The 18,849-nt window shown below is 47.8% G+C and overlaps 1 protein-coding gene across 3 annotated transcripts in view; it reads right to left on the minus strand.

Annotated features, from left to right (window-relative positions):
* BPTF (bromodomain PHD finger transcription factor) overlaps positions 1 to 18,849 on the minus strand; it is a 1,660,779-nt gene that overhangs the window by 910,827 nt on the left and 731,103 nt on the right. For all 3 annotated transcript variants that reach the window (XM_086930929.1, XM_086930930.1, XM_086930928.1), the window contains exon 18: positions 12,515 to 12,767. In XM_086930929.1, coding sequence (XP_086787055.1) covers positions 12,515 to 12,767 — 253 coding nt within the window. The remainder of the gene's footprint in view (positions 1 to 12,514; positions 12,768 to 18,849) is intronic.

Raw genomic sequence — 18,849 nt, forward strand, 5'->3', positions numbered from 1 at the left:
GCTGAGTACAGCAAATGATCTGGAGAAGCTCACAGAGGCGGCATGCCTTTGAAGCTTCCACATGGCCATCCTGGGGGAGGAGACCCAGCACCTCGCCCAGGATGTGCATTGATTGCAGGCCCAGGAGAGCGGGGGCTCTCCAACCAGGGGTCCAGCAACATGTCTGCTGTCTGGCAGCCCCTGCAGCCACTCAGCCCAGACGTGGATTGTAGGTTAGGTTTTCAGGGGGCATCTCTAAGATGCCCTCTGGTGCATTTTACATTAAATCCCACCCTGGCATCAGTGCAGATTTAATGTGCTGAGAAGTTTGGTACCAAACTTGTCAGTCTTCAGTGTAACCATTATGGTGCTGTGGAGTTCGTAATGACAACCTCCCAGCACCATATATTCTTAATGGCATCACTGCACTTACAGTGCCCAGAAATGGCCATAGGTACTATAGGGGCACAGGGCTCATGCACCTGTGCCCACACCTCTGGCATAGGGCACCCAGCTAGAGGGGTGACTTAAGTATGGCAGGGCAGTGGGTGCTGTGGGCATGGCACACAGGAATGTGTGCCATGTAGACTCTTTGTTTAGTTCTGCACTTAGACACTCAGCCTGCAAAGGTAGTGTGTGGGTGTCAGGGTACAGGGCCCCTAAGGGTGGCACAATAAGTGCTGCAGCCCTTAGGGGTCTTCTCTGCTCACCGTGCCCTGGGTACCTAGGGTACAATTTGCTAGGGGCTGACAGGTGGCCAGAGATGCCAATTGGGTTTTAGTTTCAACACAGTTTTAGGGAAGGAACACAGGCCCTGGGTACCTGGTTGGAAGGAGCCCAGGGCACACTCAGTCAAAGGACATCAGCAGTTCAGAAAAAAGTGGGGGCATACCAATGCAAGAAAGATGGCACTTTCTCACAGTCACTGCACTACATGGCACCAAAGGGGCAAGTGGATTTTGTTACAGGACCAGTATATTTATGAACCAACCTGTCCCATGGACAAGTAGATAGATTATTAAACTCCACAACCCTAGAGGTGCCGTTATTATTGGGAGACTTTGGAGAATGCGGGGTAGGTGGAAGTTTGTGGATCCACTCCAACTCCGGAACTTTCCATCACAGAAATATGAGGACAATGTGTGTTTTGTTTTATTTATTTTACAAAGTTTGAGGTTTGCAAGGGATTCTGGGTAGCAGAAACTAGCGAGAGCCACACAAATAACCCCATCCTGGATTCCCCTGATTGTCTAGTTTTTCAAAAATCTATAGATTTTCTATGTTTCCCTAGGTGTAGGCTGAGATAATGTTAAAAATCCACAGCTAGGCACATTGCACAAAAAGGCTCAGTTTTCACTGTAAAAATGTGGTGTGTCCACGTTGCGTTTTTGGCCTGTTTCATGTTGCAGGCACTGGGCCTACCCACACAGGAGGTACCATTTTTATTGGGAGACTTAGGGGAACACAGAATTGTAGAGCATCTGTTATTACTTATTGACTTTCTATGCATTTCTGACAATATGTAAAAAATAAGTCACTTTGAAAAATGTCCTATGATTCCCATGCTAGTATGGGTACCCACAATTTCGAAGATCTTTAACTACTGCTTCTAAACTCTATATTTTGTTCCCATTTCGGAAATACATGGGTGTCCTTGATACCCATTTTTCACTCTTTATATTTTACCAAATGAATTGCTATATACCCGGTTCACAATGAAAAACCATTGCAAGTCGCAACTCAGTTATTGGCTCTCGGTTCCTCGGGTTCTTGGTGCACCTACAAGTCCTATATATTCCCCCCACCGAAGGCCCAAAAGCACCCTGCACCCAGCCGCCCGAGTGTCACTGGAAGGGGAGCATCTGTCCTATCCTATTTCCCCCACTTGCCCTGTGTAAGTGACCAGGAGCTCAGCCGTAGGCTAACATTGGGCCTACTCACTCTGCACCTGGCTGCCCCTGTGCCGCTGAGGGTGTAACAACGGTACCTACCTGACCCTGGGAGACCCCTGAGTCTTGCCCCAGAACCTTAACTCTGCCAGGCGAGTATTTACCCAAAGACCGATATCTTGATTTTCTCCATAGGGTAACATTGGCTAGGTTTCACTTGGAAATCCTTCTAAGTGTTGAGTTTTGTAACTTTGAAATATTCCTTAAAAATCATTTGATCAACGAAAATGAAATTACTCACCTGTTACCAGGATATCCCAGTGCTGGATCTTTGTGCCAAGCACTGACCCTTAAAAGTAATTACAACTGTGATTTTACAATAACCTGATTTCCTACCTTAGGATAACATTGTATGGTTTTAACCAAAATTTCTTGTGTATTTTCAAAACATACAAATATTCCTTAAAAATCACCTGTGTAACAAAAAAGATTTATTTAAACTGTTTACAGGACATGCACCAGGGCTGAATCCAGGATCCCACCCAGAGTAAGAAAAACATTCATAAAGTGATTTTATTGCATTTACTTAAAACTTGCCATTGAGCTCAATGATATAATTGTGTTCACCTTGTGTTGCATATCACAACAACTGTATCTGTTGCATTTAAAAGTCTACAGCTAATTGAAAGTATTCAACAGTAGCATCTCATTCGGAGAAAGGATTTTTGTACCTACTTGTGGTTCTAAAATTATTTTTATATACAAACCAATTGGCCTAGATTTCAGTTCTTGAGTGTGTGAGACCATTTGCTGACTGAGTGTGTACAACAAATTCTTTACAATGTCTTCTGATATTGCCTTACTGCTCGACCAAACTACCACTTTAGAGAGTAAGGTTATATCTAAATTTAGCCTCTGCCAAACCTCTGCAGACTGTGGACTCTGTGCACACTGTACCTTACTTTGGTGCAGTATATATAGAGCCACTTTCTTACAAAGGGGTGATGCAGAGCAAAGAGCATTGGGAGAGTAATGGACTACCCAACAAGAAAAGGAGCCATGAAATATGGAAGAAAGGCTGCTCTCAACCTCAACACCACTTTATCTTGGGGAAAATTTGATTTAAGGCAGCTGTAACAAGAGGGACTGGAGTTCGCTCAAACAACGAGCATAAGTTACAGCTACCAGGAATACAGTCTTCAGAGTAAGTAGACATAGAGGACACCTGTGCATTGTTTTTAATGGGGTTGTGATGAGGAAAGTGAGAATAATATTGAGATCCCAATGTGGTATCCCAAAGGAATCCCAAAGGAATTAGATGTAAAAATAAGTGTCAAACCTTTCATATACCTCATCAAAACAGGTGATTTTCACAAGGACAGCTGATGCCCACTGCAAGCACAAACAAGACATCCAGCAGTTTGGCCTGTAATGGATCCATACTGTGTGCCACAACAGCCCAAAAAACCTCTCCAAGTACCTGTCATAGACAGATTTTGCAGAGGGACACCTGGCAGCAAGGATGATAACCACAACTAGGAGAACAAGATCAAAAGCAGTTAACTGCTGCAACAGAAGATTCTCCTGAAGTGGTAGCTTGATTGAAGGACAGATGCTCATGACCAGATGTTCCGAATACCACACTCTCCTTGCCCAATCCAGGGCGACTAGGATGACTGGAGACTGGCTGTTCCGGTTCTTCTTTAGATTGGCGACAGGACAGGCAGAGCTGGAAAGGCATAAAGAAGTCATGTGCTCTACTCTTGAATGGCAGTAAAGGCTCTGCCAAGGTTGCAAGACTTATCAACACAGTGGTATTAACTTCCGAAGATGGCAGCTGTAAGTCTAAGACCTATGCTATATATCCTATCACCATAGTAAAGGAAGTGCTATCTTCCACTGATGGATTCAGTTTGAAGTAGGATAGAACTATTGGACCATGGTTACTGATGGGCTGATAGTCCAAGATCTTGTGTGTACTTTGGTGATGGATAGAGTCAGCTCTGATGTCTGAATGAAACTAGAGACAGGATCAGGAGAAACACGGAGGGCAAACTCTCCAGCGGTACCTCGGCTGGTGCCCCCTTGTAACCTTTGAGTCTAAAAGTGTGCCACAGAGATCCAGAAGAGGGCCAAAGGTTTGCAACATGGCCTCTTTAAAGACCTCAATATATTGCACCAACACTGATAGAGCTAGAAGCTCGATCAGTGTCAGGGTCAGCTGGGAATCAGCTCCACAGCAGGAGACACGGAGCACGACAAAGAGGCCTCCACTGCTTCTCAGACAGAGTGGAGTGACTGGAAAAAATCTCACTCAGCCATCTGATGCTTTTAACTTACCAGAAGATCTAGATCGTGATGAGGACCTGTTGCATGAACTGCCCAGAGTATGGGAACAGGTCATCACCCTCAACTTTGAGCAAGAGCAGGACTTCCTTGACTACTACTTTTATTATTTAATGAGATACAGCTTTGTTTCATGTTGCTGGATCCCCTTCAGATTTAGAAGTGCACAGTCATCACAGGACTATGGTATTAACTCTAATACAAACACCAGAGGCACAGCTCCTGGGGCGCTATTATTAACACTGGTTTACAACAGTTCCTACAAGGTTCAAACCCTACAGTTTTAGGAAGGAACATAGTTCTCTTGCAAACTTGAAAACAGTAGACTTTCGAATAGAAACATTTTAAGCGATGATGAAAAAGTGGGAACAAGTCCTGGATCCACATACAACAGCATGGAAAGAAAGGAACTGACGTTGACGAGCATGAATGACGCTTATACATCTGGCTCTATTGTAATTTATTGGAAAGAACCAAGTCAACGCAGAGCTGCACGGAGCCACCTCACAGCATACGGGAGTAAAGCAGTTTAAATCTTCTGGATCCAATCTGGTACCTGGGGATATACTTAAGGTGAGGAATCTGTAGGTAGAGGTATCCCTCAGAAGGAAAGGACGTTGGCCAGATACAGCATACAGAAGGTCTTCCACGACTGCTCCAGAAAACTGGACTCCCTAGTCACCTGAACAACTCAACTGCCCTGTTAACAAAAGGCTAGCACAAGGTCCAGCTGACTGAATCCCTAAGTGGAGCGTTGCGAGTACGTCAATCAAAAGTAAAGAGATCCATGCAAACCTAATGAGCACAATCATCGAGAAACAGCCAAGAATCATGTGAGGAAGAGTAGCTCCAGATAAGACAAGGACCAGTAGACCCTGCAGGACAACATCTGAAGTGAACCTGCTCTGTACCCATGTTCAAATTAAACAAAACCTTGCTCAAGCCATTACTCTAATTAGAAACTATTACAACAAAAGATTCTTTGCTGGGTTTTCATCACTACTTGAACTGTAGCAGATCTTCTAGAAGCGAGTAGCTTGATTAATATTTTACGCAAAACAGTCAATATTCAATATGTCCTAGAGTTGCATTGGTTTTCCATAAACTTTTCATAGATCTATTACTCAATGTTAATGTGGCTCAATGCAACACAGCTATATCGTGTTTCTACTCAATTATCCGGTTACAAAATTCTCTTCAAACTAGATCCTTGATGAGCAATACTTATTTAGTTAATTGACTCATTATCTCTAGCCTAAATTCATATGAGAAGTCAAAGTAAATGGAAGTGCACAGGGAAACATGATATCATTGAACTATGTTTCTATAGAATGATAACATGATGCTGATCTAGGGGGCCTCAAGTGGGATACACAAACTAAGCTTTTCAATAAACTGGTGCTAAAAACAAAAACATACCTAGTTTTCCTCAATTCACCTAAATTCTTTAAAATACTTTATCCAATGCAGAAATAATTCTTTCTTTAAAAATTACAAATGTCATATTACAGCACAGGTCATGGAAAGCAGCATTCATTTTCACATACTCCAGGCAGAATTTCAGAGGCAGGATAATGAAGGAAATGGTACTCTTGTTGTTTATTAACACCATGCTTCAATGAAGATAAATATGATCACAGCACTTTTAAAAAGGTTTTAAAAATAGTGTGGTTCGGTAGAGACTAACCTCTTCCCCATTTCCCTTCAATTCAAATATTTTCTTGTTTACACAATGTTTCTCCACCCATGATCTCTTTTCTCTCGCACTAAGAAATCTCAAACCTCTTGTGGTGGCAAGAAGAACTACAAAAAGTCTCAACGTGCATATACTACAAAATGTCTTGCACTCATGTCACACCAAAACCACGTAACATTTCTATTACTCAAAATATATCTATAAGTGAGTGAAATTCAAAGTTAATTTGGTAAGTTTAGCAATGTGTATATACATACGGTAGTTTGCAAAATATGTATTAAGTCCAGAAAACTTAGTTTGATGGAGAAATTTATCATGGACATTTTTGTAAGATAATTTTCTCACTAAATGTGAGGCTTTGCAGGGATTTCTTTCACTGAAACATACTTTTGTAGATTTTTTGTTCCACAAAGATGGCAAAGGTTACAAGGTTTTGAAAGACACTGGATTTTGTGGTTGAAAACGTTGCCTACCCCCTAAGATGTCTCAAAGAACAAGTTACTTACCTTCGGTAACGATATATCTGTAAGAAACATTAGTTAGTGTTAGATTCCTTACCTTAGAATATCCCCAGGTGTCAGTCTGGATCCAGAAACTTTTGCGTAGCAGTACCCCTGCGCGTCGGTAGGCGTCGTCTGCAGGCGTCCCCTGCGGCTCCGCGTCCGTCGTCGGCGTTGTGCGCCGTGATGACGTCGCTGGAGTATATAGACACCGCCTCCGCGTTGACGGCAGTTCTTTGTACACAGATTTTCCGCGCCAGAACACGCAGAGCCATGTGAGAACCAACACTGGTGCCATTTGAAACTAGGGCCCTGAAAGGGATGTCCTTAACCCTAGGTATCAGTTCGCAGAACGGGGAGGATGGGTGGGTTCGGTAAGGAATCTAACACTGACTAATGTTTCCTACAGATATATCATTACCGAAGGTAAGTAACTTGTTCATCTGAAAGAAACACGTTAGTGTTAGATTCCTTACCTTAGAATAGATACCCCAGCAATACCAACCCCGGTGGTGGGTCTGCGAACCAATACATTCCTACACCAGAAAGTCCTGGAGGACAGAACGGCCAAAGAAGCCATCCCTCCGGACTTGACTGTCCAGGCAGTAGTGCCTCGCAAAGGTGTGCAGCGAGGCCCACGTAGCCGCCTGGCAAATGTCCTGCAAGGGGACTCCCCGGCCCAGGGCAGTAGTTGCCGCCGTGGCCAGAGTGGAATGGGCCCTCAGCCCAACAGGAGGCTCCTTCCGAGCCAAAGAGTAGCACGCTTTGATGCACAGAACGACCCACCGAGAGATGGTCCGTTTATGTACCGCCCGTCCCTTCTTCGCACCCACGTAGCCAACAAACAGTTGGTCATCCACCCGGAACTGGCGTGTGCGATCCATATAAAATGAAAGCGCACATTTTGGGTCCAGACGATGGAGCCGCTCTTCATCCTTCGAAGGATGCGGAGGCGGGAAGAAGGAGGGGAGGGTGATGGACTGCCAGATGTGAAAAGCAGAAACTACTTTGGGCAGGAAAGAAGGTCTAGTCCTTAGAACCACCTTGTCAGGATGAATGGACAGGAAATAAGGTTTGACAGAAAGAGCCTGGAGCTCACTCACTCTCCTGGCAGAGGTGATGGCAACCAGGAAGGCCGTCTTCAAGGTCAGGAGACGGAGAGGACAAGAATGAAGGGGCTCAAAGGGAGCACACATCAAAAAGGTTAGAACCAGGTTCAAGTCCCACTGAGGCATCACAAACGGAACAGGCGGATACATGTGTGTGATGCCCTTCAAGAATCTCGTTACAATTGGGGACTTGAACAAAGAAGGCTGATCAGGAAGCCTTAGAAAGGCTGAAAGGGCCGAAAGGTAGCCCTTGATAGTGCCCAGAGCAGAGCCCTGCTGGGCAAGAGAGAGAAGAAAAAGAAGAACCTCGGAAAGAGGGGCAGAAAGAGGATCCACAGCCTTTGCTGTGCACCATGCCACAAATCTGTTCCACCGACAGGCGTATACCGACTTTGTGGAGGGACGCCTGGCTGCCAGAATGACATCACAGACTTCAGGAGGTAAGTCAAATGGCCTCAACTGCCGCCGCTCAATCTCCAAGCATGGAGGTGGAGACTGGACAGGTTCGGGTGGAGGACCGTCCCCTGCTGCTGTGACAGAAGGTCCTCCTGAAGGGGCAGGCGGATCGGGGGACCGACTGACATGCTGAGTAGCTCGGGATACCAGTACCTTCGAGCCCCGTCCGGAGCCACAAGGATAACTTGGGCCCGGTCGCGCCTGATCTTCTTCAGCACTCTGGGCAGAAGTGGTATAGGTTGAAAGGCGTATAACAGACCGCAACTCAACTCGCGCCGAAAGGCGTCGCCGTGCGAGTGCCGTCTTGGAAACACCAACGCACAGAACTGATGACATTGCGCATTCTCTTCTGTGGCGAATAGATCTAACCAAGGCTCTCCCCACTGCTGAAAGAGGCCTTGCGCCACGTCCGAGTTCAGACGCCATTCGTGATCCATCAAGCACCGACGGCTGAGTTCGTTTGCCCTGGCGTTCAGAGAACCTGCCAGGTGTTGAACCGTTAAAGACACGCCCTGACGTTCCAGCCACTGCCAGTGGCGCAGAGCCTCCTGGCAAAGGGTCCTCGACCCCACCCCGCCCTGTTTGTTGCAGTACCACATGGGGGTGGTGTTGTCTGTGAACACCTGCACTACACTCCCGTTGACAAAGGGGAGGAATGCCTTCAGTGCTAGACGAATCGCCCGTAGCTCCAACAGGTTGATATGGAGCCGGGACTCCCCGGAGACCAGATGCCTCTGATCTCCGCCTCTCCCAAGTGGCCTCCCCAGCCCTGGAGGGACGCGTCCGTCACGACAACGTGCTCCGGTTGGGGAAGGGAGAGGGATCTGCCTCTGACCCAATCGCGGTCCGTAAGCCACCACTGCAGTTGTCTCGCAGTGCCCTCCGAGATCAAGACGTGGTCGGACAAGTTGCCCTGATGCTGGGCCCACTGAAACTTCAGGTCCCACTGCAGAGCCCGCATCCGCCACCGGGTGTGATGCACCAGAAGGATGCAGGAAGCAATCAGCCCCAGCAGCCGCAGCGTCAACCTGACCGAAACCCGGGATAGCGGCTGAAAGATGGGAATCAAAGCCTGGATATCCTGGACCCGCCGTTCCGGAGGATAAACCCGAAACTGCGCCGAGTCCAGAACCGCTCCGATGAAAAGGAGCTTTTGAGAGGGACACAGGTGTGATTTCGGCACATTGATGGAGAACCCCAGGTCGTGCAAGAGGTCTGCCGTCATCTGAAGGTGGTGGACGACTGTCTGGGGCGAGCCCGCCTTCAACAACCAGTCGTCTAGGTAGGGGAAGACTGAAACCCCTAACCTGCGCAGATGGGCTGCGACCACCGCCAACACCTTTGTGAACACCCGTGGGGCGCTGGTAAGGCCGAAGGGGAGCACGATAAACTGAAAGTGCTCCTGGCCTACCGTGAACCGCAGGTAACGCCGGTGGGCCGGCAGGACGGGGATGTGAAAATACGCATCCTGCAAGTCCAACGCTACCATCCAGTCTTGCGGGTCTAGAGCAGCCAAGACCTGAGCTAATGTCAACATCTTGAACTTCTCCTTCCGGAGGAAGCCGTTGACGTTCCGTAGATCCAAGATAGGACGTAGGCCCCCTTTGTCCTTCTTGGGCACCAGAAAGTAGTGGGAATAGCAACCACGCCCTACTTCTGGCCCAGGAACGCGCTCGATGGCCCCCTTGGCCAAGAGGGCCGTAACTTCCTCCTGCAGAAGTGTCAAGTGGTCCCCCGACACACGGTGGTTCTGCGGTGGCATGGCTGGAGGATTGGTCTCGAAGGGGAGGGAGTAGCCCCTTCGGACGAGTTGCAGCACCCACCTGTCCGATGTGATTGCGCGCCAGCGGGCGTGGTGATGGCGAACCCTGCCACCCACTGGCGTCGCATGGGCCTGAAAGCACGGACTAGGAGGATTTGGAGGCAGATGCTACGGGGGGAGGTGTGGCCTGACCCCGCCGTTGACCCCTACCGCCTCCACGGCAGTTTCCACGGCCGCCACCGCGTTGAAAAGATTGTTGCGGCGCGTGGCTGGCAGCACGTGTGGGGACGTCCCTTCCTTGGCCACGAAAGGAGCGAAACGAACCCGTTTGCTGGCGCTGGGTCGAGAGACCCAAGGACTTAGCCGTGACCCGGGAGTCCTTGAAGCGCTCCAGCGCGTGGTCCGCCTTGTCACCAAACAGGCGACAGCCATCAAACGGCATGTCCATCAAGGCATTCTGGACATCTGCCGAAAAGTTGGCGGATCTCAGCCAGGCGTGGCGACGAATTGCCACCGTCGTGGACATCGCTCTGCCCAGCGAGTCGGTCGTATCAAGACCACACCGTATGGAATATTTAGCTGCATCTCGGCCCTCAGCCACAGCCTTGCCGAGCTTCGCCCGCATCTCCATGGGGCATTCTGGCAGCAGTTCCGCGACCGTATCCCACACAGAGTGGGTGTAGCGGCCCAAGAGGCAAGCGGTGTTGCAAGACCGCAGTCCCAAACTCAGGGACGAGAAGACCTTCTTGCCATACTGGTCATACCTCTTAGATTCCCGGTCGGGCTGGGCCGACGGGAATGCGGTCTGGGAAGTCGAGGCCTGGATCACCAGACTCTCAGGGGTGGGATGGGTGGACAGGAACTTGGGGTCGTCTGGACACGGACGGTGGCGTCTGGCCACGTTCCTATCGACAGGCGAACCTGAAGAGGGCCTGGACCACGTGCCCAAAAGAACGTCTGACAAGGCTTTGTTAAACGGCAGCAGTGGCTCCTGTGGGCATGACTGCGGTTTGAAGACCTCAGTGAGGATGTTAGGCCTCATGGCCGCGACGGGGAGCTCAAGGTGTAAGGCCTTGGCAGCCCTCATCAACACCACTGAATAAGCAGCCCCCTCCTCTGATGCCACGGAAGGAGGAGAGACAAAGCCAGGGTTAGGAGAGTCGTCCAGACCACTGGCATCACCCAAATCACCTGTCCAGTCCACGTCGTACTGACACTCACGTGACAGAGGGTCCTCGGACCCCTCCCAACCCTCTCCGTGCTCTACATCATCTCCATATTCGGAGTCAACAATGTAGACCGGCTCCTCGGGGTTCATAGGCCCCATCGGCGTCGAGCCCGGCGTCGAGCAACGTCGGTCCGACTCCGCGTCCGGATTCGGGGAGGGAATGGGCACGACGCCGCCCGGAGCCGGCACAGGAGAACCGGCGCCGCGTGGGGACGGCATCGGGGGTAACCCCGATGGAATCGGCGCCGGAGAGGCCGGTAGACCAGCCGGCGTCGACCCCGAAGGCCCCTGCGGCGCCGGGGTCGGAGCCGTCGTCGGCACCGGGGCCGGAGCACCCAATGGCGTCGAGGCAGGGACACCCGAACCGCCAGGGCCCCCGAGCGGTAGCACTGGGCCCGAAGGCGCCGTAGGCCCCGTCGGAGAAGTGAGCGTCCTCATGGCCATGAGGAACGCCTCAATCTCCTCAGGCGTCGCACCTTGCCCAGGGACCGGAGGGTATGGAGCAGGCCGCGCCAGCGACTCTCGCGGAGCCGCGGGGGTGGGGTCACCCGAACCCCCGGCCGCGTCGTGCGAGCGTCGGGGGGAGTCGGGGGCACGATGACGATGCCCCGACTTCTTGTGTTTCTTACCTGAGGAGCCCGACGAATGGTGACGACTTCTGGAGCGCTCGGCACGGCTCCGCGACCGCTCCCTCGAACGCTCCCTGGACCTCCGGCCGGACCGGGACCGCTCTCGACGCGGGCCGACACCCGGAGCTCGAGTAGCTTGCGGGACCGCTCCCGTCTAGCCTTGTTAGTCAGAGCCCGGCAATCGACGCAGGCGTCCACGTCGTGGTCGGGGCCCAGGCACCGGAGGCAGAGTCGGTGATGGTCCGTGACCGACATCGTGCAGTCACAACCGTCACAATTCTTGAAACCGGGCATCCTACCAGGCACCAAAAAGATATTAGAAGTTAACAAAACTTGGTCAAAAGACCGGAGTACTGCTCTTCGGATCTGCGCTTACTGGCGCGGAAAAAAGAAGAACTGACGTCAGCGCGCGGAGGCGGCGTCTATATACTCCAGCGACGTCATCACGGCGCACGACGCCGACGACGGACGCGGAGCCGCAGGGGACGCCTGCAGACGACGCCTACCGACGCGCAGGGGTACTGCTACGCAAAAGTTTCCGGATCCAGACTGACGCCTGGGGATATTCTAAGGTAAGGAATCTAACACTAACGTGTTTCTTTCAGATATATAAAATATTTGTGGAAAAGTGTTTTCTCTTCTTTAAAGCATTGATGTTCGTGTTTATCCACAACCCAAGATGTTTTCACTTAGGAGCTAGAATGAGACATGGGACACTAAAATAACTAGAACCAGAGTTAACATGCACGCTAGCAATCTTAATTGTTTTTCAATCCTAGCTCTCCCTATGTCACTCCAGTTAAGTTGTTGTAAACAACAATAAATGTCATCAGAGACTAGTGGAGAAAACAAATACAGAGATGCCTAAACATATGATGACATTTAAAAAAAGAAAATGTTATTTTCTCAATCTTGCTCACCTGTAGTAGGCTGGCCTTGCTTCACCCAGGTGGCAAATGTCTGATGGAAGTTTTTGTTCTGCTGAAATGAGACTGTTGAAGGAGATCCAACTTTTGTTGCAAGTACCACCTTCGTCCCATGGGTGACAGGACTTGCTAAAGGTGCCACTGCAACCTTCTGAGGTGTTGAAGGTGTAGTTGCTGTATTGCTTGTAATTGTAGTAGAAGTGGTTGTACTTGGGGCTGCTGTTTGCTTTTGCTGCTCCAACCGTTTCTAAATGTAACAGAAATCACTTAAGATTAGTTTCCTTTGTAGCACAAATCAATTGCTGTAGTCCAGATCAATGACTCGAACATCACCTTTTTAATTTTATTTAAAAATAACTATTCTAGGAATACATATGTTTTTATTAGTATTTAGGTCAGGGAACCAAATAGTAAAAACCAGAAAATAACAGCAGGTCAATCCCTACCCACCCGAAACCTTGTGGTGGAGTCCTTCTTACGCACATTTCACCCTCTCTCCCCTACCAGCCATCTTAGAATTGCTGTAGTCTAAAGCGAGATTACCACTGTTAGCTCGGGCTTGAGATTCACATTCCAAGGGTAAACAGTCAGTTTATGTCCTGAAAGATCTTGGGATAATAGCCCTGTAACTTGGAATGATCTAAAAGAACAAGTTAATTACCTTTGGTAACGTTCTTTCTGGTAGAGACTCTTAATGCAGATTTCTCACATTTGAATATTCCCCAGGCGTCAGACTGGATCCAGAAACTTTTCAGCAGTGCCTTGCTAGTCCGCACGGATGCACTTCTGCTCTGGAAGTTGCTTTCAAGACTGTCCATGCTCAAAGAAGCAAAGACCCAAAAGCACATTAGCAAAGACTGTGTAGATTTCTAGACTTGGGATCTAGTTAATGGATACAGTCCAGTCACAGAACGGGGAAGATGGGAGGGTTGATCTGGGACTAGGTAAAGTCTGTGAGAAAATGGGGTGTATTATATGATGATGTTGTGCGACCTCACTGTGTAAAACTTTTTCCAACCCCTTTAGTACCAGTAGGTTTTCTTTAGCTTGTCATATAGATATGCATTGCCTATATGCTGTGCTAAGTTAGCATGAGCTTATTAGGAGTTTAAACGCCATTTTACCTTTCTGCTGCTTCTGCACACGATACATAGCTGTTGCTTTAGCTTTGAGCCTAGTAGAATGTTTTGATTCATGCGAGAATAATATGTTGTTACAGCCTTGCTTGGTGAGCTGTGTCTGTACAGTGAGTGCAGAAACCTTCAAGGATATCTAAACACAGTGGTTGTTGTGAGGTCTGATCTTCGCACGTTCCTAGACTTAACATACATGCACCTGCGGCCAAGTTCTGGCTTTAGGCGCGTTTTATATTGCTTTGCACAAGAGCATAGACACACCCTTGATGGTGCTTCGCATGCAGAGAGCTGGTGGAAGATGATGTGATCCCTTACCACTAGGATCTTGAGGTATGGGGCCGCCCTGCTAAAACCCAAAGAGACCTTCTTAGATATAATATAATATACTAGCTAGGGAGGGTGAGAATTAGGTGTTACCGAACCCTATTCGTTTTAGCAAAATACCATGCTTTTACCTTTTGTGTTCTACGGACTAGTGACTATGCCGATTACTTTGTTTCTTATAATATGTTTGCTTGTACTAGCTAAGATACTGCGTTTGAGAACACTGCATTAGTGAATAAATATTTCAAATATGCACGTGTCCTCTTTTACTCCTTGTTCTTGATTGGAATGATTGTATAACGAAAGAGTGTTCTTGTGTTCCACGTTACCTGAGGTGTACTAAGTCCATGTTCTGGTTTGTCTAAGCACTTGGAGTTTGTGATAACCAATGAGATACTATAGCTAGTCTGGTAGGGGATTTTGGGTACTAAGGTGAGTTTTGGCACACCCTAATTCACTGAGGTGCCAAGTCTCTATGCACAGTTGTGTGTGAGAACGGAATCCCTGCGACAAGCTCAACCATGGGTAGCTGTGACTCTGAACAGTCAGGCTTAAACAAAGGAAAACATATAAAGCATTTAAATAGCACCAAACTAATAGAAGAAACACACAAGACACAAAAGGAATCTGACACCAATTTAGAAAACCATTGTTTGTTAATGTATTTTTAAACTCCCACCCACCTAAAAAAAATCTACCAGAGGGTTCCAGATATAGAGCATTTTCAAGGTACAGTAAATGTGCACGTTTTAATTAACTGTGAACAAGCATTGGCAAAGTAAACAATTTTGACACTTAGAAACTTTTTGGATAAAAACGTGGTTAGAAATCGATGCGGTTACGGCAAGTTATTTTAGGTGACCAACTCCGGCGGATAGAGCCAGTCAGGGGTACCAGCAGATCTTGGGTAGCAGTTACCTCAAGTCAAGGAGCCTTCAGTTACTTTGAGGCATTGTATTCTCTTGCCATATATTCCTAATGAAGTGGTGCTGATGCAAGGGATAAAGGATGCTGAAGATGCTCAAGGATACCATGGATGTGATGAAGTAGACTGGGGTCTTCCAGTGGTACTCCTCTGTAAATAGGCTTGGTGAAATGGTCCTGGCCGCAGGGGAAGACGTCCCTCAAAGTCCTCCCGAGCCTGGCTGAAGTCCAGTCACCACAGGATTACCAGTTACCGGTATCACTGTCAAAGTGGAATCCTTCATTGGGCAATAACTTGTCTTCTGTGTGACCTAGCTGCATTCCGACGACTCTCCTGGTGCCAGTAAACTCGAGGAAGACTGAGTTTCAGGTCCTGATTCCCTGGTATTGCAGTGACAAGAGCAGCTATAAGAAGATCTGGGCTACCCACTCGTCCCAGCAGCCTTCTTCAGCCAATGTGGTCCTGTGCTGTAAACAGGAGATCAGCTGACTGACCCTTAGCTCAGGAGTTGTATTCTCCACAAGGAGAACACAGCAGGCACAGGCCCTTTTCCTATGCAAGACACCAGGTGCAGTCCATGTCGATGCAGCCTCTCTTCGCCTGGTCCTGGGCTCTACTCGAGTCCATCGAGATATAGGTACTGGGTGCCAAGAGTGCCCTTGTAAGCCTTGGGGTAGATCATGGTCAGTAGCCAATGGGCTACCAGGTGCCCTCCCTCTTGATGACCACTTCCTGCAAAGTGCCAGCTGGGATGACCTCAAGAACACAGTTGACCGAAACGGGTTGCTGCGCTACTTCTCTTGGACCTCCCAGCTGCCTTTGACATGGTTGACAATGACACTCTAATACTAAGACTCTACGAAACCGGCAGAGAGGGGACTGCTCTCAACTGGATCACATCCTATCTGCAAAACAGGTCAATTAATTTCAACGCACATGTTATATAGCTCTGCAGATGACACCCAAATACTTCTTAAACCGGAAAGCCCTAAATACATTGGAAATACACACAATTTTAGTTGCCGCAGAGCTGTGAATCAGTGGACAATTTACAGCCATCTCAAATAGAATGCTTCAAAAATGGAAATACTCGCATGCAGAAATTGGAAAATTATGACCCACTTGCCGCATGGCCTGACTAACTGGGAAGACTGCCTAAAGATTAAAAGGAAGTAAGAAACCTATGAATTACCATGGATTCTAAGGTATCAATGAATGCCCAAGTGGACAAACAAGCAAGTTGCGCTCCTGTCCTTTTTTACAGCGAGGTATTGAAGTCGAGAGTTAGCAAACATGGGAGATTAGAGACCTGCGAGGAGGAGTTTTTTCACCAGCTCGAAAGGTTTAAGAGATTGGCATATACGTTTTCAGTTCCGTGAGAGGCACCGTAATTTTGTTAGGCAATGAAAGCTTATATTTGTGAAAAGCAGGAAAGGGAGCATATCAAATTTACCTTGTCATTTTACCATACAGCCTGCCTTCATTTCTCGCCAGCAAGGAGGTGAAAAGCATTTGCCTTAAAACTGGAATTTGTGAGCAAAGATTAAAAGGAATGGGGCATGTGATTTAATGTGATTCGTTTTGGTTATTTATTTAGAGAGTATTTTGGAAACTGAGAACGTGTTCATCGGGTCTTTCAGTTTCAGTTTGCGTTACCACTATTAGATCAGCAGAACACTGAATTTAAGGAAATTATCATTTGGTGGCATACAGGGGATAATTGTTGAGGTTTACAGTGACCACTAAGGTAATAGGTATAAGCATCATCTCCTATATGGGGTGGAGGTGTGTTTTTCAAGCGCGTGGATGCCCCCAAAAACATACAACGATATGGCAGCAATGGACTGACTACTGAAGCATTATCCTAGAACGCTCAATGTCGATTGCCACTGCCATAGATATAGAAGTGCAAATATACAATTCAGTAGGGTAATATAGGTTACAAGATGCCATCACAGGATCATGGACATCGTCTGGGGTAAACTTAGTGAGAGACAGACAAGTAATATCGCAGCGGGTTGTTATGTTATAGTTTTGTTATTATTAATATGCAATGCAATGTTTTTCAATGCAAGAATACACCTATGTATATTTAGCCCATCGGGCTATTTGAAGGCAAGAAACGCAATTCAAGTTGTTGTGGGGAAAAAAACAATGCCGGACCTGGGTGGTGGTGTTCACACCTCCCCCTGGTCAGGAAGAGCCATCTGTCACGGGGAGCTTCAAAGGCCTTGCCGCGTTTGTAACAGGACCCAAGCCTCTCCTGTAAGAAAGAGCAGGACCCCTACTGTCCTCACCCCTTTTTGGCAGAGAGACAGGTGGGAAAATAATTCAACAAGAATAGGAGATGTGCCCCCTTTGCAAACTCCACCCCCAGGTGCTGGAGGCGAGTTGAAGTACACTTTTCAGTGCCCATCATCTTGAAGCACGTCTTGGCAACATGATTGCACTCCATACGCCAAATCAAACCAAGTGCGCTGTTCATCAACTACATCGGACAGTGGCATGCACTGCATGGTTTAAAACCTGCATTTTTGGTGGACTTCTTCACACCAGGATACATTGTTTTGAAAAAATATTCAACAAATAGCCATAAAGGGTGAGCCACAAATTTACTGGGGGAAGCTCTCTCCCGAACTGCGTGGACTGGTGCGGAAAGAAAAGAACTAACAGCAGCACGCTGGGGAGGCACCAATATAGGCACCACACGCGTCATTTCCAACGCCGCCACAAGGGGCCAAATGCAATGTGCAAGGGTACTGTTCATTAAATGTTTCTGGTTCCAGTCAGATGCCTGGGGAATATTCTAAGATAAGGAAACTGTAGTTAGAAGTCTCTATCAGATATACTTTATATATTATGGGTAACAGGAGTTACAACACTTTGAAAAAGCTGCCATCGGGTCCCAAGGGTTTTTAGGGACATAGTAGGACTATGGCAATCAGGATTTCTTCCTCCGCTATGGGGTTTATCTAATTTTACCAACTGCATGAGCGTGTTAGCCTTTAATAAGTATTTTTCTCTCGCCTGGGGATGTGTCTCCTCTTTTGTGTAGAGGTGTTTATAGAAACTCTGGAAATATTCAGTCGTAGCCTCTTCTTGTGGGAGCAAGTGGCCATCCTGGCTTTTTACCTCTACCACTTCTAGAATGACATGCAAGCAGTCTGCCCAATGTATTACCTACCTCATGCTATTTATTATCTAGTTTGGCTAGATCTAATGCTGCTCTTTCGAGTTCTAATTCGGCTAGGGTTAATGGTAAGTTTCCTCCAGACTTTGCGATTATTTGGAATGGTGAGGCAGTTCTAGTTCTTTCATATCTACTTTCAGTTGACTGCGAAGAGCCTCGGACATCCACTTAAGGCAGGATGCCTCAGCAATGAAATTGCCTCAGAGTACTGCTTTTAGTGCATCTCAGAGGATGACTGCGTTGATGTCTCCATGTCATTGTGGGCAATACATTTGCCAATGCTATGCTTTATGTTAACTGTTACTGGATTCCTCAGCATGGAATCTTGGAGGCACTGTAGGAAACTAGACTTCTTTGCAGATGTCACCCCGCTTTTTTTTACCCCCATGTGAACTACTAGATGTTGATTTTTTTACTCCAACAGTGTACTGAGGTCTGCTAACAAGGCTCCAATGCCAGTGTTCTTTCCCTTGAACTGACGTTCAATTGTGATACAATTGGCAAAGGCTTTAGCACCCTAATAAGCCCCTGGTAAATGGTACCTATGGTACCCAGGGCATGGACACTTAAGAGGGACCCTATGATGTACACCAAGTACTGTGTCACCGAGAGGGACCCACATAAAAACAGTATGCAGCCTGCCATTGGAGAATGCGAGAAATGGGGCAAACCATTTTGAAAACATAGCATGACATGACAAAAGAAGTGTGCTATGCCAAAAGACACTGCATGTACTATATGTAAGTCACCCCCA

Source organism: Lissotriton vulgaris, chromosome 7 (assembly GCF_964263255.1).
Source record: "Lissotriton vulgaris chromosome 7, aLisVul1.2, whole genome shotgun sequence".
Classification (NCBI taxonomy): Eukaryota; Metazoa; Chordata; class Amphibia; order Caudata; family Salamandridae; genus Lissotriton; species Lissotriton vulgaris.